The 25,838-nt window shown below is 40.8% G+C and overlaps 1 protein-coding gene across 5 annotated transcripts in view; it reads left to right on the top strand.

The window, feature by feature from the left end:
- LOC117960997 (filamin-A-interacting protein 1) overlaps positions 1-25,838 on the top strand; it is a 36,613-nt gene continuing 10,775 nt past the window's right edge. For 2 of the 5 annotated variants that reach the window (XM_034899340.1, XM_034899339.1), the window contains exons 1-4: positions 1-453; positions 15,130-15,394; positions 19,215-19,388; positions 20,414-20,592. In XM_034899340.1, the coding sequence (XP_034755231.1) occupies positions 15,137-15,394; positions 19,215-19,388; positions 20,414-20,592 (611 nt within the window). In that variant the 5' untranslated portion in view covers positions 1-453; positions 15,130-15,136. Of the gene's footprint in view, positions 454-15,127; positions 15,395-19,214; positions 19,389-20,413; positions 20,593-25,529; positions 25,802-25,838 lie in introns of those variants that run through there. The other 3 variants (XM_034899337.1, XM_034899338.1, XM_034899341.1) reach the window with 3 other exon arrangements.

Genomic DNA, 25,838 nt, shown 5'->3' with positions numbered 1-25,838 from the left:
TAAAGCCTCAGTCAGTTCAGCTGCTAACACAGACTGAGAGCACATGTTAAATATAGAGCAGACTCTCACTGCTGACCAGAGAGGAGAACTGATTCAAATTCAACTGAAAGAAAGACTCACTCTCTCTGTCTTTCTCTCCCTCTCTCTCTCTCTCCCTCTCTCTCTCTCTCCCTCCCTTCTCAGTTCTAACTCTTAGTCTCTTGCCCGGTGAGCTCACAGACCAAACTTGGAGAGGACGAAGCTTCACACCGCTTCATTAATGCGCCTCCAACTTTGGCAAACGGTGTGTAGAAGAAAGAAAGTACAGTGGGACTATAAAGGACAGAAGACATTTCTGAGAGAATCCCGTAAACAGAGATTTTGTCAGAGCCGTGGGTGAACTCATCAAACAGGACTGGAGCCGGGGGTTTTGGAGACTGAACAGCTGTGACACATCTGGCGTGCTGAGACCAGGTAAAGTGATTTCGTGACTGACAGGTGTTTGTTAACCTGTAACCACATGCTAATTGACAAAGGGGGGGTGGGGGGTTCAACCCTTTCAATAATCAAATCTAGCCAGTGCAACCCCCCCCCCCCCAAAAAATGTTTTAATTTAAATAGATGCAGAAAAGCCGTAGCAATACCACAATAATACAACCACAATACAGAAAATGATGTGCTTGATGTTCAAAATTTCATTTTTGCTCAAAACTGGAGATCTCAACCCCCCCATGTGGACCCATAGGTGACGCCCTTGCCTGTGACACTTAATAAATTATCTTTTCATAAATGTTCTGAAAAGTTTGGTAGAACAAATGTTATGTCCAAAAATCGATTAGACAAATTATTGTTAACAATCAAACAAACAAATACCCAAAAAAGCTATTGAATAAGAAAATAAAAATAAAAATAAAAATTCCAACAACATTCCGTGAGAAATTAAATACTTTTTACACTTTTAAAATATTGTTAAGATTGTAAAGATCATTCTCTGACATGGATAATACCAGTGCTGAGGTGATTTGTGGATAGAATTAAGAAAAGTAAGTCATTTTTAGCTAGAAAGTCATTTGTCAATTAAATTTGGTTAAATTGAAGATTTTGGGGGTTTTAATCAGACAAAATATATAAATATTAAAAGATTTGTGCTTAAAGTACATACACAAGTCCAGTTGGAAGAAACAAGTTGATATTAGAACTTTTTAAACAGATATTTTTATATTCTTATTTCAAGTCAAGTTTATTCATACAAAACCCAAAATTTGAGGCCTTAAAAGACTGTAAAATAATCCACATCCACTAATTTCAATCCGGCAACTTCCCGAAAAACTTAATAACAAGAAAACGAGGATGCAACAGATGCAGACAGATGGTCTTTTACAGTCAATCAAGTCCAAAAAACATAATAATAACCCTTGTGTGGTGGTGTGGTCATATTTTTGTTACACAGCAAATGTTACTGGCTCTGGTGGACCCATCACATTAGACTTTTAAATCAATACAGCCATAACAATTTATGTAAACATATTTAATAGATGTTTACTTTAGCTCAATTACCAATGAGATATTTGTCATATATGGTTCTTATTTGTCATTTACCCCTGTGAGATCATTCATGATCAGATGATCATTTTTGGGGAAAAACAAGGGAATTCAATTATAAAAAAGGTATACAGAAAATGAGCAAAGGCCAATGAGTTTGAGTTAGAAGGAATAATAGATAGCATAATTTCTCTTTTAGCAAACATTGAAAACGGGTCCCACAGACCAGAACACCACACAGGGGATAAGTAAAAAAGTGTAATTTGTTGAAGTGTTTGGGACAAGAAGTGTTTGGAGGGATAATTTACTATAATGAACTGTCCACCAACTAAACCCCGTTGAGTGTCTGAGTGTTGTTCATCCTGACTCATGAATGCAGCGGCTGTGCGACGCTCACTCTGTGACTCAGTGAGTTATGACTCCCTTCATTCACAGCGCAGTCATTGCTTGTTTCAGGAAGCCATACATTAGACAGCATTCATTTAATAGATCTTTTACCAGAGTACTTAAGCTCGGCTCTCTCTCCCGGGGGGAGTAAAACAGCTCAATGTAAAGTCATGGAGACTTCTTTTAGAAGAGGGGTCTTCAATGTTTTTTAAGCCAAGGAGCTCTTAAAGCTATAGTGCGTGGTTTCTGTTGCCTCCATGAGGAGTATTGACAACAAAGCTGTTGGCGCGCCCACGTGACACAAGCCTTCCGTGATCGCACACTACCCCCCTCCTCCTCACAGTTGCTAGAAGCCAAGGAGGACATGGAGGATTAAAAAACATGATGGACTCTTCAGAAGAGGTCATTATCTTCACTCAAGTTTCTGGGCGGAAAAGTCACCGGACGGCACAATCTTCTTCTACAGAGAGAGTTCTTTGGAGCTGATAGTCTTAATTAGCTTTGTAGCAATTCATTTGGCAATGGCTTGAATATATTGGACGTTTATTAATATCAAAACATTATGCACTAAAATGAAAGCAAGATGGAGAAGGGACCCCCTACTACATAATTGCATGAAATTACATTGGGTCTACATAACGTGTAGGGCAGCCTAAAGCCTTCATAGATACCTTTTTTCTTGCATACAATACTAAGCTATTAAACTAATAATAGTTTGCATGATTTCATTAATCATGTTTTGATGTTAAACATACATGTAGCAGAGGGAATCCTTTGGAAGAACTGTGGACTGCTACCTTAGTGACTACCTCACCTATGGGCAAGTAAGCCTATGATCAATTTACTTTAAAATAATGAACAATATTTAGGAGATCTCTGTTATGAACCACACCAGTGGTTCAGCTGTATATGTGGTAACATCGATCCACTCCTTTGGTTCTGATTGAAATATCTCAACAACTATTGGATGGATTGCAATGACATCTTGTACCAACAAATACAGACCTATTCAGAATTTAGTGTGTTTTCATCTAGCGCAAACATGGAATTGACATTGACACAAGTTTTTAGTGAAATGTCTTAAAAACCATTTGAGGGATTGCATGACATTTGGTAAGACAAGGCAAGGCAAGGCAATACATTGTGATTAGCGCCCCTAGTGGTGGCGGAAAATAAAACCTCATATCAAAACCAGACACTGTAAAGTTTTGGTTTTAAAGGTCCAGTATGTAACGGGTTTAGTTTTTCATTATCAAAATCTGTGTTGCCTGTTCACAAACTTGTCCTTCTTTAATTAATATTTACCATCAACATCAATTCCAAGTATTCATTGAAATTTTAAATTACCATTCCCATGAACTGACAAAGTTAGTGAATGCTCTTATTAACAGTGACCTTGCTGGGGTTCAGTGTTTTGCTCAATGCAGTGATGTCTGCTGTAACGTCATCCCAATGTCAGGACAGTCCGTCTACGTTTCAGATGACGGGCTTTGGATTTGAGCCAAACAGTAAACAGAGGGGCTTTTTGGCTCGACCACCTCTGTGTTATTGTACCCAGCATGCTTTGCCCTGCCCAGATCTCCAGGGATCTTTCTCTCCATTAATAGCTTGTTTTTCCACCGTTTTTATTGCAAGTTATTTTGAAGCCTTTTCCTAAAATATGTGGAAAGGGATTATCTTTAACAGAACACTCACTAACTTTCAATTTATTATCCCTCAAAGTTCTGGGTCATATAGATGTCACCTGTATCGTTGTATTTGTTGCCTGTCCCATCTGTCACCAGGTTATATCCGTCTCAGATTCATCTTCAGGTTTCTGTTAAATGTATTTTTTCAACCATGTGAAAGCAAGTCTCTTGGTTGTGTCAGAATCGTTAGCCTATTTTTACAAAAACGTCTGCTACGGAGTTTTACCGTGAGGCATAAGGTAACGGAGCATTTTATACATTGTCGTGTTTCTTTAGAAATAAACAATGGACAGCTAAAGTTTTTAAACGCTTCAGATGTAAAGTTATTTGCTGTCAAAGTGACGCCAAAATGAACAGCAGTCAATGGAATGCTAACGGTGGGTGAGTGCATGCTTGGTCCCCTTAAAATGGCGCCATATGAACTATGGTTTGTGGAGGTTGGCTTACCCCCTTGCTCGGGACACACTGAAGCGATGCCGACGGACGCTGATTGGACGAATGCGTCACGTGTGTGTGGTTTCTCCAGAAATGAATAGCCAGACTGTCATGGCGGCTCGTTAAGAATACAATTTGATTTATATATAAATATACCTAAATCTGTCTTCATTTCAGATCCACAAAGGTCAGTTCTAAAGATTTTCTTCAGATTTTGAGAGACTCTAGTCACGCTCATCCTGCTTGTCATTTCCGGGTTAGCACTCCACCAAATATTAAGATTCTTGCACACAAAACACATGTAGTTTATAAAATCTAATGTTTTTATTTTAAATGAAATTGGCCAACAATATAACGGCCTCCACGTCCAACTGTTTGGATCCTTTACACTTTCAAAAATTTGAGGAATTTGTACATTGAGTATTTTACTTTTAATACTTTAAGCACATTTTACTGGTGTTACTTACAGACTATCACTCAAGTAACCTTTTCAAAGCAGAACTTTTACTTGTAACAGAGTATTTTTTACAGTGTGACATTAGTACTTTTACTGAAGTAAGGGATCGCTTTACTTCTTCCACCGCTGGCCATCTGCATTCAAGAAATAAAAAACTAGCCCCCCCAAAAAACATTGGTATCATATTAAAATGTTGCAGAATATGACTTTACCACCTGGCATTTAGCATGTTTCCCCTCTGACCTTTGTCTCTATCTTTCTCTGGCTTTCATTACCTCCTCCATCGTCAAACTCCTGCGTCAGTTCGTAACACTGTGTCACTGTGTCTCCCAGCTGATAAGACAGGAGTCGTGAGATCAGTCTCCTAATTTGGCTCAGTAATCTCTGTGGAAGGTTTTGGGGGGGGGGGGCAGGGGGTGACTTGTTTGGTTTCATAACAGCGACTGCTGTTCCCATGACAGCATAACAGGGAGCCAGAGGACGGAGTTTGTTTGGGTACACTTTTGTGTTCCAAACATGCAGAGCAAAACACTGATTGATATCTTTTCTTTTTTTCATCTCATGTTTATTTGAATAGGGACATATGCTTAGACATAGACATTTGTGCAACACATCTCCAATGTACAGCATCACAGCATTTATAGCTATTGCTAATTGAAGCCCATCTCTAGACATCTCTACATCTGTGCTCCCCAAATCTGCACATTTTGGCTACTGTACTTTGACTTCTTCATTTGTCTGTGTGTACTGTTTGCTGAGGTGCCTAGGTGCCTGGTCTCCACATTTTGTCCAGAGCATGGCTCCCCCGCATTGTAGTCTATGAAATGGTCTGGAAAAAAGTTTTAAAAAAAATGTCTCAAATGTCTCTGATGTCCTCAAATGTCATGTTTTGTCAACGATTTAAAGATATTCACACGAGAACATATTCACATTTAACAGGCTGCAATTGGTAAAGATCGACATAGATAGATAGATAGATAGATAGATAGATGTGTGAGGGTAAGTCTTCTCTGAGGTCACTTATGGGATGGTACATGATAATTCCTTTCTCATGAGTCATTTCTCCAGTCAGAGGAATTCTAAATAGCTGGTTGGCTGACCACAAACCACTTGAGGTTCACCTTGAGTTCAGGAGCTAAATGACCTGTTAACAAAAGGAAAAGAACAGCAGTAAAGGTTCCTGTCACTCTCGTGATATCCCGCCTAGAGGTGACGATGGAAATTGAACGAGGGGTTTCAGGGGGTACCGGGTAAGAGAAACCAAATGTTCATTCAAGGAGACAGGGTTGACTTTTGTTCTAAGTCCTTTCAAGTTATCTTTGAATTGTTTTTTTTTTTAATCAAAAGAAGCAGCGGAGACTACGTTTACACATGGCCGGCTGTTTTCATACACGGACATTTTAACCTCCCCGTTTAAAAAAATAACGTTCACAGCTGTCAGTTTTCAGAAAAGTGTTCGGTTACACGTAACCATGCATGTATGCCGTCAAGGCCGTCAAGAGCGCGCCAAACCTGTAGGTGGAAGTATGATGAGAAGCTCAAGCCCACGTTAGTGAGTTTCTAGAGGCAAATTCTCCGTTTGTGTATAAACAAAGGGCACAAACGAAGAGAAATGGCTCCATTTCTCAGAAAAACCATGTACGTGTAAACAGGTCCTCTGACCCGGTTTTCACGCCTGGTTTTACATTGACTGGGCTCCATGTACAATTTCTATTTTTGAGGCAGGCTCTCCTCGGGCCTGCTGCTCACTCATCTGTGGAGCCTTAAGACCCCCATATAAGGTGGCAGGTAATGAAGGCAGGGTCGATTCAGGCAGAGGTTGTCTGCACCATGATGCTGTAAATAAACCTCTGTCTCATATCATTTAAATTAGGTAGCTTCTGCAAAAACTTTTCTAGCTGCTAGCGTTTCACTCTTTTCAGCTGTCAAAAAGTTTAAGAAGCTTACTCTGTTGGTTAGAGACAATGTTAAAACCTTACATATTGACCAAAACTAATGTAGGATAGATAAAGAATACACACATGTACTCAGTCAATGAATCCAACATGTCCTTCAAACCATAAGAAGATATCGGTTGGTAATTCCTCCCCTCTAATACGACCCACAAGAAGAGAGAGGAAACAAGGATACGTGATTTTTAGAAGGGTGAGACGTCTGAAGAGTCACATGATTTCGTCAGCTGTATGGGCAAAGTTAGTGATGGCTATCAGCTGCATGGCTTCCAGGAAGGCTGCTCTCTGTATCCTTCTCCTCGGAGATCCCTCCTCCATTCTTGCTCATAGCTCCTCGGGACGGGAAAAAGATCAAAGATCATTTTAGGTCTTTATTTTTATAGGACGGCTGAAGACTTTAAAGGGGAACAGGATGGAGTTAAACCTGTAGCCGCTGAATCGAGAAGTAAACCACTAACTATGGACGCGCTACCCACGCGCCCTGGAGGAAGAGCTTTGAGACGGCTGTCAACGGCGTTCCAGCAAGGAGCGAGGAGATACCAAATAAAAGAAGTGAAAGGCCCTTATGAGGGACTTGGTGCTTTTACACTTCCTCACCTTACTTCCTGCTTTGCTCCCATCATAATTACTAAAGACCCTAGAGGGCGCCGTCACTATAAACTCAAAGATAATTGGGGCCGGTTTGGATCAGTGGTGGAGCAGGCGCACATAGACTGGAGGTTTGTGCTTTGACGCAGAAGTCCAGGGTTTAAGTCTGATCTGTGATGATTTCCTGCATGTCTTCCTCCCTTTCTCACCTAAATGTCCTGTCAACAATGAAAAGCAGGAAAGCCCCAAAAAAATCTTCTTTAAAAAAGGTACAAAGAGAACAAACAACCTATGGGGGCGTTTTTGGGGGTTTGCTGGTTGACGGTCTGAATAGAGAAATGTGCCATAATAGGTTTCAGCATGTCTTTCATCAAAAATGTAAAATCAGCCTGTTTTTTTGTCAGCATTGCATGTTCATAGTGTGGGCTTACAACCCCAATGTTACGCTTAGATTTAAAAGGAGAAAGTAACCTTTCACCTCTTAAGATGAAAATGTAACAGTGGGACAAATTTCAAACTTGTTAAGCAGGTATATTAAAGATCATCCCTCTTAAATCTCAAAATAGAAACACTTTTATGGACACGGTCTCGTGATGTGGCATTGCTGAAGGCTTTTTATTGACGAGCAGCCAATTTAAATGGTTCTATTCTGGATGTTGCTATGACGTGCTAAAGATGGTACTGCAAGCCTGTAGTGACATTCAAGCATTGACTGTAAGTGTCACTATTTCAAGCACGGGGGTGCTTGATAGACTGTCATTATTCAAGCACTGTGTTTCAGCCTTCAATGTCGAGTGCTTTTCCACCGAATCATAAAAGCCAGACAACACGCTGATGCAAGAAAAACTCTTGCTCTTATAGCCTTTGCATGCAACCTGCTTTTTTGTTGCCATATCATTCACTGTGCAGGTTAATGCACATGTGTGCCCAGAGGTATCAAAGGGAAGGAACCCTGACTGGGTTAGAAAGGTTGTCTGGGACTGGATGGAGACACTGGAGTGCATTCCATGACCCCATTATGATTATTATATACAAAAAATGTATTAGTTCTTTTTTTGTGTTCCTGTCAACTCCAGTTTGTCTGCTTCACTGTCCGACTCAGCAGCTGGAGAAACGCTGTGAAACACAGGCGCAAACACTTACTTTGGTATGTACAGATGACGAGGTAAATAAGCTGTGGCCTTGAGATAACTGGAGTATAAAACAGCATGAAGCACGTGGCTAACTGAGGTCCCATTTTCCAGTTAGCTATGTATGACATCATCACAAAACCTTTTGACTTCATTCTTTTCAGACGAAAAAAGGGAGTCCACTGATCAACACGTTGATATGGATCAAATACATTTTCTAGATGCGCTCTCAGCTGCAAATGTACCTCTCGATTTAATGTCGCTATTGAATTAGAACTGCTGACTGCACTACTTATTACAGAAGTTTACTGAAGCCAAAGATCCTTGGCAGATCAGCTTTCAAAATAATCTCATCAGAAAGGCCTCATTCAGGAGCTGTCTGGACCTTTTAATCATATTACATGAGCTTCCTATTGAAGCACTGCACTGTTGCGTGCAGTGCGTCGCTACATGAATCCTGAGTGAAGTTAGTTTACTATCCTGCCATGTTAACGTTGATTAAGGAAGATGTATTAAAGGACAGCTGTAGCTGTAACCCTCTTTATTTACCAAAGACTGTGTTGTAATGCAACAAAATAGGCTACATATACTTTATTACTGTTGCAATTTTCCTTTTTTTAATTATATTTTTGGAAACTTTTACTACGATACATTTCCCCTAAGCATGTTCGTCAAGCGTTACTTGCAGGAAATGTTTTTGTACATTTGAGGGAAAGATTCTTCCTCGCAAAGAAAATTCTGTGTCTTCTTTTCGTTGATTTCAGACTTTAAATTTGTTGTTTAGGGTGTGGAAACCAAGCCTGGATGCCAGCTAAACTTAAGAACTTGGGAAGTTCAGTCCAAACCAGAGCTGCTCGGACAAAGGGCGGGGCTTTATACGATGATGGACAGGTGATCAACAGTAACGTAATCAACCACGTCATCAAAGAGTGCTTGGGTTGGATTTGTTTACAACAAAGACGGCTGCTGCTGGAGAACTGAGATGTGTAGATTTCTCCATGGCGTCTGTGATAAAAGATATCGAGAGCGCATTAATTTAAAAAGAGGAACAGAGAACCGCGATCAAGGCATTCGTTGATCAGAAAGATGTTTTTGCCGTCCTTCCTACGGGATTTGGCTAAAGTTCAAAATACATCACTGATTGGTTGTAAGTCTATCCAGTTGAGTGCACTTTGCCCATGAAAGTACTTTATACCATTCTGTCCTGAGTGACTGGGGGAAATATTCACGATTACAGTTACAACCCTAAAATCCCAAACCAGATGATCACTTTAATTAATAATTTCCCTTTTGTGAATACACTCAAAATTGTGAGTCTGTAAACGACTGCTTGACCTGCAAATCGTGCTGCAGCTAACAATTCCAGAGACAGTTTGAAAGTTGGAAACCTTGTTTTTTTCATCCAGTGGTCTCAGTTGCTGTTGTCCTCCAGACTTCTTTCATCACTCATACTGTTTTACAAGCTTAGTTGGATGGAAATACACCTCCAAACACTATGTGGCTCTTTGCCAGCTGAGCTCACAGAGCGAACAAACCTTTGGTTGGTTGTTGACGGAGGTTTCCCATCAAACGTATCTCTTCTTACTGTGTTGCAGTTGTTGCAGCTGTGTGGACAACTGCTGAGAATTTAAAAACAATACAACAATAGAGATGATAAGCTTAGTTAAAAAAATGAGTTGTACAGAGTGTAAACAATGGGAAAATGTTGTGGGGTGATGGTGCAATGGATATGACACGTACGTTTGGTATGGAAGATCTGGGTTAACTTCCAAGTTTGATACATCAACCAATGTGTCCCTGAGCAAGACACTTAACCCCTAGTTGCTCCAGAGGCGTGTGACATCCGACATAAAGCATATATAGCACATATAGCAATTGTAAGTCGCTTTGGATAAAAGCGTCAGCTAAATGACATTTAATGTAATGTAATGAAATTGCAGTTAAAATGCGACCCCTGTCACTGCTGAAGTGTACAGAAAGGAGTGAAGGTGTTGACATTTATCAGTAGCTGAATCAAGACATTTACTGACCTTACCCGTCACTATGAAACTTAATGCACTATATAATTTGTTTACAACCTACGTAATCATGAGCCAGGACATGGAGGGCCACTGAGGCTACATTCGCATTGCTAAATATTTGCTTTCAAGCTACGTTTTGAGCCAAAAGTGATCTCCGTGCAGAAAAGTGTTTTGAGCTCCATTAGAAGAACATGGCCGCATGTACACTATGCCCATTACTGGTCGTTGCCATGGTAACGTTAGTAGCTTAGTCCCAGAGAACGAGGTGTCGTGACTTATAACGACCAATCAGGAAGCAAACATTGGCATCAGTGTTGGTGTTGGCCACGATTTCTGTTGGCAACTGTTGGGACAGTAACACAACCCTGGAGATTGCAAACCAAAATGGGGTCAAATGTCTCCGGTTTAGGGGCTCTGAAACGCCAGAGCAGTGTAAATGCAAGGTGTAAACATAGCTATGTGAATGTAGCCTGATGATGGAGTTGGCGTTTATGACGTTCAATTAACATTCCAATAGGTACAGTTATACTCCGTAGTAGAAAGTTTTGCTGCAATGTCAAGAACCTGCAATGTTTCACAAACACCGTAGCTGTCCCTTTAATTGTTTCTGCTGGTTAAAGTAACTAAAGTCCAACTATGGAGGAGGTCTTGTTTCAGTGTCAGACTTTCTGCATTTGTTCCTGGCCTAGTGGTCTTGGATTTTATTTTGTTTCCTGCCTAATGTTTGGATGCAGCCCATGCACCAGAGAAGTCAATCAATTTTGTGCTGACACTATTGCTGTGGTGAGATTCAATTTCAGGAGCTGCACAAAATGAAATAAATGCTGAGTTTTTCTGGACAGATTATACTGCAGATCTGTTGCCCGAGAAGAAAGGACTTTTGGTCCAGTGCAGTGTGAAGTCAGGGGCATTTAGGGAATTGAAATCTGTGATTAAATTACTCTTACAGCTAGACAGATCAAACAAATAATAAACCACATTTGACTGAAATGTTAAAGAGTGGACTAATGACAGGAGTATATTTGTTTTGGCTCTGCTGTAAAGTTCCTCCTCCTGGCTCTCAGGACCTTCTATCTGAAGCCCTTCTGCAGCACAGATGACTGACTGCATTACTTTCCCCCTCGTGATGAGTTACAGTGACAGGCCAGACCTCTTTAAACCTCCTCAAGCTGATCTTTCCCTTATATAGTTATTTTTCAATCTACACGCCTAAATCATGTTGCACATGAAAATCATGAATTTTGAAAAACTATAAATTTGAGCTTGTGACTTTGGATTGCGGCCATCACTCCAAATGCAGACCAAAGGGAGCTCTGCACAGTTGCATTAAAGCCATATTGTATCAAATGTAATGTTAACCACTTTAGCCTGCTGTCTTTACATTTGCGGCGAACCTGATTGTATTGATTTCAATGGGAGAAGAGAATATGAACACAGCCTTTGTCCGATTCTTTCGCCCAATAGTCACCAAAGTAAATATTGGACCCATTTTTCACAAACTACATCCCCAGAATGTTCTGAATGGACAAATCCGGAGAAATGTACTCTGTTTGAGCTAGATCTGGCAACAGAAAAAAGCTGACGTCAACTGACATTCACCAACGCTGACAGATAATGGCTAGCTAGCAAGCACAAGGTTTTGAAACCTTTCATCTTACCATAATTAGCAGTTTCCGAGTTGGTCATACGTTCCACGTTAACATTCAGTAGGTATGGCTGGGATTTTTCTGAAAACCCAAATATGTCCAACTAAAGTAACGCATAAGTGCCTAAAACATGCACACAAATAAACACCTCAACTCAAGTCAGCTATAATTTCTGTTCAAGGTAATTAAACCCAAATTTAAAGGATAACGTGTTATATTGCCACAGTATTTTTATATATATATAATTTACTCTGCAGTCTTAGTTGTAACGTGAAGTTGTAAACATCCTGCATATCTACCACCCAGCTGCAGGGTGAGTCAGCACCTGGAAGCTAAAATGTGTTTGACTGTTAAGCCCTAAAAAGAAATTGCCCTACTTTTAAAGAGCTAATTGTCCAACATGCTAGCATGCTCTTGTTGTACAATTAGCCAACCATGACATGGCAGATGTCATCTTTGTTTTTAATCATGAGCCTTGTGTAATGATGCAGCTCATGATGTTAAAAAAAAGAAAAAACAATTGAGACCAGAAAGCTAGTATGATCTATATTTACCAGAGGACACATCTCTAATATATCATTACTATAGGAGCTAAATACAAAGAAACATGACCCAGTGGATTTTACTGCTCTGCTGTTTTTGTCTCAGAGATTGACCGTACGTGACCTCTATTTAATTACCAACCATTTAGGCGATGTAAGCTAGCACGATAAGCATGCACCAGCTGTTTATTTGCAACAAGTGGTGTTGTGGAGGCGTGTGAGAGCTGCATCTCTGAGGGAAGATGGAGGTTTGGGAATCCATGGGATTGCTGATGGATCATTAAGTGATATGGAGTATCCCCTTGTTGGACTCTGAACAACACAAGTGGGAAGACCCTAAATATACCCCTTTTAAAATTTCATCAAACAAACAGCTGCGTCCGCTGCACAGGGTCCAGCCCACAAATAGAGGCAAAGGACAGACGATACGTTTTAGTGTAGTGGGTTGTAAAACGATGGATTGACAGTTCACCAGCAGGGATCCTTTCTCTTACCTTACTAGATCAACGGACCACTCGCTGGGCTAATGTTGTCCGTATTACCGCCAACGTAAACTGGTAAAACTGGGCAGCTGTTCTGGAAACGTCAAAAGTGTTGTTAACATGCAGATTAGCAGAGCTAGCACAACTGAGTCATGCTAATATTAGCATAACACACAGTTTCTGTGTTAGCAAAACATAACTCCATGTGTTAGCAGTGTCTGAAAGTGAGTCACAAGCCAAGTTGGTGGGTGACGAAAGCAGAAAAAAAAAAAAAACTAGCTGCTTTACTAAAATGAAGACAAAAACTTGCCATTTACTTTTATTTCAAACGGGACTCAAACCCCGGTCTCCTGCGTGAAAGTGATGTGTTTGTTTGACCCATCCACCTTTCTTTCTGCTTTTCTACCATCGTAACTACTACGGCCAATGAAAGCCGCTGCCACTTTAAACGTTAATATGACTATAATCGGTGCTTGAAAAAACCCATGAAAGTGTTTTTCAGGGGAGAACAGTCTCTGACTCCCAATCGGTGTTCCAGTTCCAGTCATGTTCTTTAACACCCAACTTGGAAAACACTTTCTGCATGGAGCTGGAGTAGTCCACAAAGTACACTATTATCTAAAAATATTACTGTGTGCTGTATCATTGAGCAGTCCCAGACCAAAAGCACAAGATGTCCACGTGCCTTTGGCCGTGGAGCACAAGTCGGCACATGTTTGAAATAACAAACATTTTAAGGAGATGGTGTATTTGTGTATTTGTGAGTGGACTGTTTTGGTGACTGCCAAACCCTCAAAGTAGAATCTATCGTCAGTGCTGACCACTTCACTGATAAGGTCACTCTGTAAAATGACTCCTTGAATCAGAGTTCCTTGCTTGTCTAGGTAAACTGTTTACGCGGATCAGTTTCATTATCTGGGACTCTATACAACACTGTGCTGGCATGTAGACTCTCAGTTCAAATAAGACTTGCAAAACTTTTTGACAAACACTTGGCGACCTCGATGTAACCTGTGCACAAACCGTCTCTATTTACAGACCTTATGTTTACTCACTTTTCCAGTTGCAGGAGGGTTTTAGGCTTTTAAGGATCACTTAAATCTCAATGATATTATTTCAAACAAAAAGTGAATGCCATTTCAGTCTGTCCAAAATTCAAAATAAAAAAAATTCTAGTAAGAACACTATTATTTTTACATAACTATTATATTTTTAAAACCTTGAACTATAGAACAGCAATACAATTCGATTGAATATTCTGAATAGAAGATCAATCATTTTGTATGTCCTTTTGTTTGTTCCTCAACATACTGGATAAAAAATGGATGTCAATATCCTGCAAAATCCAAGTGAATCAAAAAATAACTAAAATAACTCAGTAGCCGATTCAACATTTCTGTACTCTTGTAATTTATTGTATTTTCATATTAAACTCCCTTCCTCTATCTTCCTGAAAGCAGTGTCTTAAATGGCAACTTTATGTCTTACACACAACCTTTAACGACAAAGAGTCCAGTTAGGCTCGAAACATTGAACTTTGCTTAAATAAATTAAAGACAAAACAGTGTTGCACGTCTTTCACACACTGATATGTCACTGGTTGATATAAATATCTCGTATATCTCTCTCAATATCGCATTTGACATGAGTATGGCAGCTTAAGAAAAATCCATTTTCCGGCAACCGGATTCAAAACGCCATTGGATCAAACTGGATAAAAAACTGAAAAGGAAGAAATGAAAGTTCTGGGAAAGACAACCTCAAAGGAAAAACACATAATATCAAAACTGAACTCTTAACAAAGGACAAAGAGGAAGAGCAGCTACAATTCGTCAAGGACGTCATGACAGAATTGAGGAACTCTGATCAAGAACCATTTCTTAATTTGTATTTGAAACCACAATTGATATTTGCATGGATGTTCATGCTGTTATTGACACCAGATCTGGGAGGACAGTAGTGGGCTTTTGTAGGATCCCAGTTGGTTACACTCTACTAGTTTTCTACATAACAGTGACATGACACTGTCATTATTTTGTCATAAAACATTATAAACAAGGGACATGACATAACACTTTTAAGTGTCATTCAGTTTTGTCATGACAAATTATGGTTATTGTTAGGGTTAAAGTTAGGGTTCATGTGTCATGACTGTCATGACAATGTTATGTGAATGCCATGTGTTCATGACAGTGTCATGTCACTCTTATGTAGAAAACTTCAACTAAAGTGTTATCTCACTTTTTTATGTATTGGCATCAATTTTGTTTCTACTCACAGGTGGAAAATGCGATCCAGGAACTGCACCATGGAGGGTCCAGATGACGGACAAATCCAGCCCACTAAAGGCTTCATCAAGCAGGAAGTGGAGAACACGCCAGAGCTCACAAAGAGGAAGATGAAGGTCCAGCAAGAGGAGAAGGACGGGAGGACGGCGGTCTCAGCTAAGAAACTTCAGAAACCTGCAGAGAGCAGGAAGGCAGCACGAGATCTGTCAAAGATGGACCTGCTGCACCTGCTGGGAATCATGGAGGGAGAAGTTCAGGTACATGTCAGTCCGGGACTTCTGTCCACCTCTGGTTATTTTGATGATAAATCTAAGCCCCCTGTCAGATCATCATCCTGTCTTTAACCTCACCAAACCACACCTCACCAAACTACAGTTGCAAAATGGGAGGAACTGCTGGTTCTGAAATCATTTTTTTCTCTTTGTAAATTAGCATTTGAAGCGTTTTATTTTTCCAGACCAGGGTTCAAAATTTACTTTTTTGGCCATTTGGTCTACCAACCAAATGGCTTGTGAATGTTCAAATTTTACAAGCTATTCAATGGATTACCATTGTTTTTTTGTTGCTGTTGTGAAGCAAAACTAGCAGCCACTTGCATGTTTTACCAGCATTTGGCTGGTAGATGCTGCTAACTTTGAACCCTGTTCTCAACATACTTAGATAAGTTAAAGCAGCACTTATCAATATCTTGCTATATTAACCATTAAGGGTGGGACTCTCTAGGCCCTTTATAATTTGATTTAATTCCGTGTGGTCGGCGCCTGGATAGCTCAGTTGGTAGAGCGGACGCCCATATATAGAGGTTTACTCCTCAACGCAGCAGGCCCGGGTTTAACTCCTACCTGCTACGTATCATTCCCTCTCTCTCTCTCCCCTTTCATGTCTTCATCTGTCCTGTCAAAAAGTAAAGGCTGAAAATGGCCAAAAAATAATCTTTAATTATGTGTGGTCTATATCCACGACGTTCCACTTGCTCCGTTGCCGGATACCCTTCTTTTTGGCCGGATGTTTGTTACCTTCCTTTCTCTTTCTTTGTGTCGGCGTTCTAACCTGCGGCTGATTTCTGAGGACTATGGCTACCTGCTCCTCAAATCTCTGCAGGGTAAATCCAGACAGCTAGCTAGACTATCTGTCCTATCGGAGTTTTCTGTTGCACGACTTAAACTACTTCTGAACAAACACGTTCCGCCAAAACATGTTCCTTCTCAAGGCAATTTCGCAGCGGCACGGTGTCTCCCAAGATGATTGTGATTGGTCTAAAGGAATGCCAATCAACCTGACCCCCGTTTGCAGCGCTGTGGAGGAGGATCTGGCACAGCGAGACTAAAGTATGTGTAGCTGTTGGGACTAATAATTGTCCAATGAAGAATTGAAAATAGGCTGCAAGCTGGGAAGAGAATTTTCTAAAAACCCAGAATTTTCTGAAGCTGGTTAAAGAGATGTGAAGTCACTGGAATTAAACAGCTTCTTGGCTCTTTAATGACTTGCTAATTCACAGTTTCATTATTGTGAGAGCCAGGGAATTGGGGACTTTTGTTATTAATTGAGATGACTAACGATGCTAATTAGACAACTTGCTTACCATGCCAACTGAAGACTAAAAAAAACTGAAAATAGTCCATTTAGTCAGTTATTTTCTTTGCAAAAGCATCCTGTGAATCATTCTTATCCCTAAGGCAGCGAAAGGCAGCACCTGCAGCTTACTGTATAAAACCATAAATACAGCAGAGCATAAGTGCTGAGACATATTGACGTCTCTCAGTGTGTGATGGGTTGGATTTTGAAAACAGCCTCTGCCAGTGTGGATACAGCCCACCGGCAGCTGCTGGGTTCCAGTCTGATAATGATTTTCTAATGGAGGTACATTTATAACATCCTCTCCAGAGAGGCAGGAAACTGCTGCCTCACCCCTCCGTTTCCATCCTGCATCATGTGTTTGGGCGTGCTATATATTTCCCATTAGCAATGGGACTGAGAAATACACAACACAGAGCAACATTTCACACAGGAAGAGGTGCTTTTGTTCTGCTTTGATTCACAAATGCATCAAAATGTTAAAAACAGACTCAACGGTTAAGGATGTCACAATAACATAATTGCAATTGTCATCCCCATCATGTCAAAACGTTCAGGCTGTTCCTATTCACTGTTTGTACTCATAGCTACATAAAGTAATACACGATTTAATTAGATGATGTGAGCCAGAACACGCAAGGCTGCCTCTAAAGCAGAAGTTAGGTGTGTAGTCTATATCAACAACGTTTCATTTCTGTTATGGTTTTGGTACCGGCGGAGGAGTAAAATTCTTATCACACACTTGCCATCAATCAACTCCAGGGCAAAGCGCCGGGTGGAGCCACGGTGCCGCTGAAAAATAGCCTCGGGAGTGAACTTGTTTGTGTTAAAACGTGTACGTAAAATTTTTTTAGCTTAATTTACCTTAACTAAAAAGTTTCGGAATGGTTATATGACTTTTTTTTGTTGTTGAATGGTGGCGTAAAGTATCACGTGAAATCAGGTCCCGCGATTTAATGAATTGCTTCACAGCACTGCACACACTTGCCCATTCAGGAACAGGCTAACAAGGTAGCGATGGACATTTTTTCCATGTTTTTCACACCATCGTCATGGCAAAAAAGAAACAGAAACTTAGAAAAGCATTGTCTGAGGAATGGAGAAAGAGGAGCAGACTGACCTAGGGAGGGGTCAGACACAAGTAAACATAGGAGCTGTAAAATATCTATTCCGAACCTCTAGGGGAGCTCTGTAGAGAAACCTGTAGGGGGAGCTTTATAGAGAAACCTGTAGGGGGGCTCTATAGAGAAACCTGTAGGGGGGCTCTATAGAGAAACCTGTAGGGGGAGCTTTATAGAGAAACCTGTAGGGGGGCTCTATAGAGAAACCTGTAGGGGGGGCTCTATAGAGAAACCTGTAGGGGGGGCTCTATAGAGAAACCTGCCAGCAAAAAGCAAGAAAACAGCGAAGAAATGGCCAAAACTACATAGTGCTGCTTTAAGCCTCATTTTTACGGCACACTTTTAAGATCTTGGTGGTTTTTAACTCTCTATTTTCACTGGATCAAGGATTGGAATCACCTGATGTCTGGATCTTGAGTTACCAGAGAAACAAGTTGCAGGTTTAAGGATGTAGGTCAGCGGTGTATTTATCTGACCACAGCTCAGAAAAAGCAATGAAGACAAAAGCCATCCCAGAGCCTCCCCAAAATAATGTCTTCTTGAATAAAAGGATCCCTGTGTTGCTTCAGCCTCGGAGGGGAAAGCAGATCATCCTTTGTGCACAGAGAGAACAGAGATGATCCGGTGTGTTTATATTGTGATAAGGGTCTGTCACTGTGTCATGGCCTTGTTGTGTGTGAAGAGGGAGAGTACAGTAAAGGAAACGGCTCCCTCTGCTGGTGCAAACCTGCCTTTCTTTTTGTGTATGTGTGATGTCAGTGTGAAAGGAGATGATGAGGTAATAACATGGACACAATAATAAACAAATTTAAGCTCCTGGCTCAAATTTTACTCTTTATATAAATGATATGCAAGCTCTATAGAGAAACCTGTGGGGGGGGGGGGGGGGGGGGGGGGGGGGGGGGGGGGGGGGGGGGGGGGGGGGGGCTCTAAAGAGAAAGCTGTAGGCGCAGAACCACATTCAGATGATGGTTGCAATGATTGTAACTCAGCTGGTGTCTAAGCATCACTGTGCAACTCTTCAACCAGTTAAAACACAAACTGTAAATCTTTTTACGTTGCCTGTTTAGCTCTGGGTGTTTCAACATAAAGGTATCCTGTTAATGTGCATCTTATAAACCTTTTTTTAAACAAACAAATATATTAAAGAAGGTAGGTTCGAAGATAAAAGTGTTCCCTTAGGTGTGTTAATCATCTTTTAAAAACCTTTAAAGAGTAGTACTTTAGTGGAGCTTTTAAAAGATTTTTCTAGTAGCCAAGGAGGACACGGAGGATTAAAAAAACATGATGGACTCTTCAGAAGAGGTCATTATCTTCGCTCGAGTTTCTGCGTGGGAAAGTCAAGAGAAAAAGCTTTAAAGACTGTGTTGTGTCTCTCCAGGCCAGAGAGGACATTATCGGCCTGCTGAAGTCGGACAGAACCCGACCCGAGGCTCTGGAGGCTCAGTATGGCACGGCCTACCCCCCAAAACCCCTGCAGGCGCTGCAGAGAGACGGACTGCTCGCCCTCCACAACAACCGCACTGACGACGTGTACGAGAAACCCTTGGCCGAGGTGAGACAAGAACATACTTACAACAGTGGACAGCACGAAAGTTATACACTTCATATCCACATGGGTCATCAATTCTAATACACTGATAAGTAGGGTTTGGGCTGCTGAGGAAACTCAAACTTGCGCAAATGTTAAATTTGGAACCGATGATCAGATTCAAAACAACATTTTTCCAAACAATTACAACACATTCCAATGAAGTAACGATTCTATTGGAATCGTAATTCTGAAAACGATACCAAGTAGAAACCGTTTCTCGATGCCCAATCCTACTGATTAGTTTGTTACATTGAAGAAAATAGCAAGACCAGATATTTCACTTTGGTCAGAAAAGCCAAGTAGAGGTTTTAATCAAAGAGCGACACATTAGCGGATAGATACTCACATTTATTTGGATTTTCCTTTTGCCAATTGTTTGTAAATTAAGATTTTCACCACAATTGAAAGGAAACTTGATTAATGTTGGTGTTCTCTCTCTCTCTCTCTCTCTCTCTCTCTCTCTCTCATCTATATACATATATATATATATATATATATATATATATATATATATATATATATATATATATTTGACTTGGACGTTACTTCACTTCCTGAAGGTTATTCATGTTCCTTAAAGTAACACTATGTAACTTTTTGTACCTTAAAATAATGTTTCCCAAATTTTACCGACAGTGGTGAAATTACTCAATTCACGCAAGTACTGTACTGCAGTACAGATTTGAGGTACTTGCACTTTACTTTAAATCATGTTCTTCTGTGTGTTGAATAGCAGTGGTTTCTTTTTGAAAATGCAATTTTCCATGCTCATTGAAGTCTGCAGGGTGTCATAAAAAGCAAATGCAGTTAGTGTGAATAAAGCTGGTAATTGTGTGGAAAGACTCTCTTCGCTCATTGTTATCCTGCACACACACAACATCACCATAACCGTAGCTAATGGTTGGGGATACTGGGCCGGCCGGCCAGCAGATGCGGTGTCAGGCTCTGAGTTGTTGTTAATGAGTGTTGACATGTTTTCCCATTAGTTGGACCGTCTGGAGGACAAACAGAAGGAAACGTACAAACGCATGTTGGAGCAGCTGCTGCTGGCAGAGAAATGTCACCGGCGCACCGTCATGGAGCTGGACAACGAGAAACGCAAACACTCGGACTTCATGAACAAGAGCGACGATTTCACCAACTTGCTGGAGCAGGAGAGGGAGAGGTGAGAGCCCTGTGTGTGTGTGTGTGTGTGTGTGTGTGTGTGTGTGTGTGTTAGAGTTGTGGAAACAAGCTGCAGGTTTACAGATGTTTTCAGACCACAGCACAGAGAGAGTCAGAGGTGATAAAGATGACAGGATGATGCTTCGTGAGCAGATAAAGAATCCAGATGTCAATCTAAATAACTTTTAGTACCTCGGATGCATCTGCCTGTCTGTCCTGAAAATCACACAGCAGTATGATGCTTCAAAGTCAGATTCTTGGAACATGTTGTTGGAAAAAATGAATGTCCAAATATGACTTCACATTCTGTAGATGCACGGTTGCATTTGCGTTCATTAGATAACAGCCAGAGCATTAAGGTTTTGGACGATGGTTTTGATAGGAAAAGTGATGAGTCGTGTCTTATCAGACAACAAAATACACAAAGCACAGCCTGGACTGACTTTCACTGATCATTGAAAAATGTTGGAAAATGTAGAGATTCTTTGTGAAACTTTGTGCGGGGGAGCATGCATTGTTCTCTTAAAGTCCGCAGAAAACCTCCTGTTAGCTATTGCATTTTTTTTGATAGTATGCTACTTTATGTGCGTGTTGTCCTGTGCATTGACGGTTTATGAGATAATGGGCCCTCATGTGTCTCCTAGTTTTGGGGTCGTTTATAGTCAGTGTCTGAGTGTTTTGTGTTGTTTTGTGTATAGTTTTACTCATTTAAAGTCTCTGCTGTCTTTTGTTTTGTTCTGTAGTCATTTGGTGTCTCTTTAAAGCAACTTTGGGGCTCTTTGTGGCCCCTGTCTCTCCCCAACTGTCCTATCCATTAACATCAAAAAGTAAAACTAAATATATACACATATAAATATATACATTTGTAAAAAAGAAAAGAAATTTCAATTTTTAGATGTGTTGATTACACTTTATGGTCTATTTACTTTTAATTTCCAGCTGTCCACATGCAGCTCCTCCTGGCTTTAATGCTCTTTTCTCCGCTCTGTCTGATAACACATTCCTGTTGGCTGCAGTCAGCGTGCAGATTCACTGCAGGTGATATCATGAATGAAAGGATCCCGGGTGATGTCATTCCCACCAGAGATCATGCTGGCTGATTAGCATTCTCTTTGAATAACAAACTGTTAAGGGCTGATAGAACTACACAAGAAAGGTTGGTCAGAAACCTGCTGCAACTCTGCCGATGCTGCTGCACTCTGCTTTTACTTGAGGAAAAGTCAAAGTTATATGTGTAAATATTTGTCTTTGCTCTTTTAAAATCTACCCAGTAAGAGCATTGTTACTTTGGCACAACATTCGTTTTTTCCTTCTTTTACTGACTTCTTTTTTGCCAATCCGAAGCCCTGATCCCAGCTCGTCGTGTGGTTTGAGAAGTTACAATTTTACCCAGTATACCATGTCTTCCTTCAGAAAAATGTAGGTTTTATTCTCTGTAATTTCACAGCGGTGGACAACTCTGATTTATGTAAAAATGCAGCCCAAAAAGTATCCCAAGCCAACAGCAAATGTGCTGTTCTGAATGTTAATAGGGATGGTAATTACTGCGGCTATAATTAGCTGCAGATCAGCATCTCTGGGTCGGATGTGCCGGCTGTGGGCTCAGTTTTATGAGTGTTCGGGGCTCTCTTTACCCTCTCTGACAGGCTGCTGTCAGCACTGACTGATGCTATGAATAGACCGGAACAGAGAGAGGCTTTCTGCAGAGCCATCATCTCCCGACAAGCTTATGATGACAGATACTCTGCACCCTGAGAGTAAGAAATTTTAAAGTTGAAAAGTTAAGGCTGCTCTTTATAATTTCTAAATCACAGAGGAGTGGGAACAGAGACATTATGGTTTAAATTGCTCATATTATGCTTTTTCTCATTCCTTTATTGAGTTATACATCATTTTTGTGCATGTTACCAACTAAAACAAGTCCCCCCCCCCCCCCCCCCCCCCCCCCCCAGCCATTACATCCGTGACGAACATGTGCAACTCCCAACAAAGATGGGATAGAAGTGTGATGTCTCACTCTGTAGCTTAAACAGAGGGTTCAACACAGTTCAACATGGTGAAAATCAAACCATGCAAACCTCTTCTGATATGACCTCTGATATACCATTACGGACCTGAAAATGAGCAGAATATGAGCACTTTAAATTGAATTCAGGTGTTGGGTGATCTTGAGACTGTCCTCCTCCGAAAACACAGGCTGTCCACTCAGGAGACCGGGGTTTGTGTCCCGTTTGAAATCCACACGACACAGAAACAGGAAGTGACTCTGAGTTGGGACCTCTCTGATTGTGATAACGTTGGTGATTCTCTGACTTTAAATTCAGCAGCTGAGGCTGATGGGCATGTCTTTAGTTTTGCAGGTATTTTATAAACAAATGTTTTAGAAAAATTGACCTCATAATGGCGTTAGATTAGGATCACCAACATCAGCATTTGAGGTCCGGGCATCATTAATGTGCATTCAAACTTTCATGGCAATCCTTCCAATAGTTGTTGAGATATTTAAGCCCAGACTAAAAGGATGTGCGTTTGTTTTTCTCCAAAAGTGTCCATTTGATACTCATTTAAATGTTTTCTTTGGCCGGGAGTGGAAGGGTTTGATGAGGAGGGAGCATAAGGGAGCATGATCCCTTTATCTAACCCTTTAACAAGGGTTGGATAAAGGAATATGATTTGATATTGTTGCTCTTCTATGATTTTATCTCTTAGCCTCAATAAACAAACACATTCTCACGAAAGGGTCTATATATCGTACGAAAATGTATGCACACCAAAACCAATCAGCCAAGGTAATGAAGAACATTATTTTTATCAACAGATGTTACAACACGATGGAACTAGCAAAGCAGTTTTGTGTTATGTGCAGGTGGGATTTATTCAGTTTAAGAAATCACACGTCTCTACAAAGCTACAGCTCAAATGGACTGGCTGACTAAACAGGGAGGGACCCATCTGCTAGCAAAAAGTTGGGCTCCTTAGCTGAAAAGTCTTGTATTTTAACACCAAACCATCAACCCAGGCTACCTCCCTATGAGGCCACGGGGAATTCTTAAGAATTACAGTGCTCAACTTTCTGTAGTTTTTTGAACAAATGGTTCATGAGAACAAGCTGCAATAAACATATTGTAAAAGAACTTTCAAAATAACACATACAACAACAAATACAGTTTCTCTTCTAATTTCTACAACAAATGGCATCAACGTGTTCATTTGAGTTGTCCATTAATTTTCAAAACCACAAGCCTTGTCAGTGGAAATGAATGGGAAATATCTTTGAGGCTTTTATCCAGTAAAGTTTTAAATAACAGGCTGCTGACAGAAGTGCAAATATCTAATATCTAAGGCACAAAACACAGGCAGTTAATGTAATAATGCTCTTGTGCCTTGGTTGTATTTTTGTATAACACACAGCAGATGGAGCAGCGAGAGAAAGGCGCTGCATCTGTAAGCTCTTTGCACCGCTCATATTTGGCTCATTTAGGAGCCTCTCCAATACAAACCGCACGCCTCCTCTGCTGTCTGAAGCCATGATATCACACACATACAATTCAGCCACTATGGAGAATTTATGTCCGAGTCCTTTTCCCTTTTGCACGATACGGGGGGGATCATAAGGCTGTGCACGTCTGCCAATGTCTGCTCCAAAACAAAAACTCTGCCTTGTGACCGTGTTCCATGGAAACACTGCTGGCTGCAAGATGGACAGCAGACAAATAGGTCAAAACTAGAGCACCACTTTTGAAAAAGGACAAAAATGTTTGAACTTAAATGTGACTTCCTGTGTTATGTCATACCTGCTGCCCAGCTGTCCTTCCTCGCCGGAGAACAAAACAGGGGAGACAGAAGAAGAAGAAGAAGAGCAGGGGCGGAGCCAGACATTATAAACATTCAGGGCTCAGATGCAGGGTCCGGGGGCGTTATTATGGAACTCACACAACACTAGGCAAGACCCGCCCATCAATAGCATTCACATGCTTCTATTGGCCAGGCGTCCATGCTTATGCAAGATAACAGAACCCAATTTGTTCAGGTCCTATCCCCTGACCAGTCAACTATCCTAACCATAACCAATCTAGGTTAACGCCAATGCCAATGCCATTGAGGCTGCTTTGTAGGGCGGGATTTGCTAGACGTTGCATGGGATCCATTATAACGTGGTCCGCGCCCAGCATCTGCTCCATTTACGGCAGCTTTTTGCACTATATTTAAGCCAGTTCAGATACTAGAAGGCCTAAAACTATGTACATCATTTTGGAAAAATATTGAAGTTGCCGAGGAAAAAAATCATCTTGTAGAACATGTGTCAAACACGAGGACTGTGGGCAAAATTCGTCCCCTCGCAAATTTTGATCTAGCCTGCATATCAATTTAGGTTCAATGGATTTTGTCCCGCCTAGTTGTGCACAAAACCAAAAACTGTTTTTCAAACTGCAATTACGCAACACTCAAAGCAGAATTTGCAGATAGTGTGGCCATAAGTGAAATTGAGTTTGACGCCCCTTCCTGTTTTGTATCTAAGTGTTGGTCATTCTGAAACCAGAACACAACAAATGTTTCACTCATTTTCACTCCTGTTGCCTAATGAGAAGCAAAAATTTATGTTACTATTTTAAAGTTACTTAACATAGGTGGGATTAATGGTTGGCTAAGACGTCATTTATTATGTGTATATTAATATATGTGTATGTATGTGTGTGTGTGTGTGTGTGTGTGTGTATATATATATATATATATATATATATATATATATGTATTTTTGTTACATCACGCTGAAGAAGGAATTGAATTTGAATTTCCCCATGATTTGTTGGTTAAGTCCAAGAACACTGAGGGGAAATAACACAAAGTTAAAGTTATTTTATCAAAACTCTATAAGATTTCAAGGCTTTTGAGAAAACATTTATGGCTGGAGCCCCTCCTTCTCTTCAGTGTTCAAACAAGGGCAGGGCCTCTGTGGCCATTTATGGAGAGGTAGATGACATCACCAGCCAGCGGAGCGCTGCTGTTTAGCACAACATCCAACTTTTTTCATTGTCCACCGATGACATGTTTGGAATGTGATGGCTTTAATTCCCCACGGAGCCGGGCCCCCCTCCTTCCTTCCCTCTCGGGCCCCGTTATAGACTAAGCAGCAGCAGTCTGGCTTTTGCTCAGCTTAAAAACCTTCCTCAGATTTGGGTCAACCTGCTCTCCATCATCCCAACTTGTTGGTAAGTTGAACTAAATTTTGGGGTGAAAGAGGGGGGG

This window comes from Etheostoma cragini, chromosome 18 (genome assembly GCF_013103735.1).
Source record: "Etheostoma cragini isolate CJK2018 chromosome 18, CSU_Ecrag_1.0, whole genome shotgun sequence".
In the NCBI taxonomy this organism is placed as follows: domain Eukaryota; kingdom Metazoa; phylum Chordata; class Actinopteri; order Perciformes; family Percidae; genus Etheostoma; species Etheostoma cragini.
This window is presented reverse-complemented; position numbering and strand designations above follow the sequence as displayed.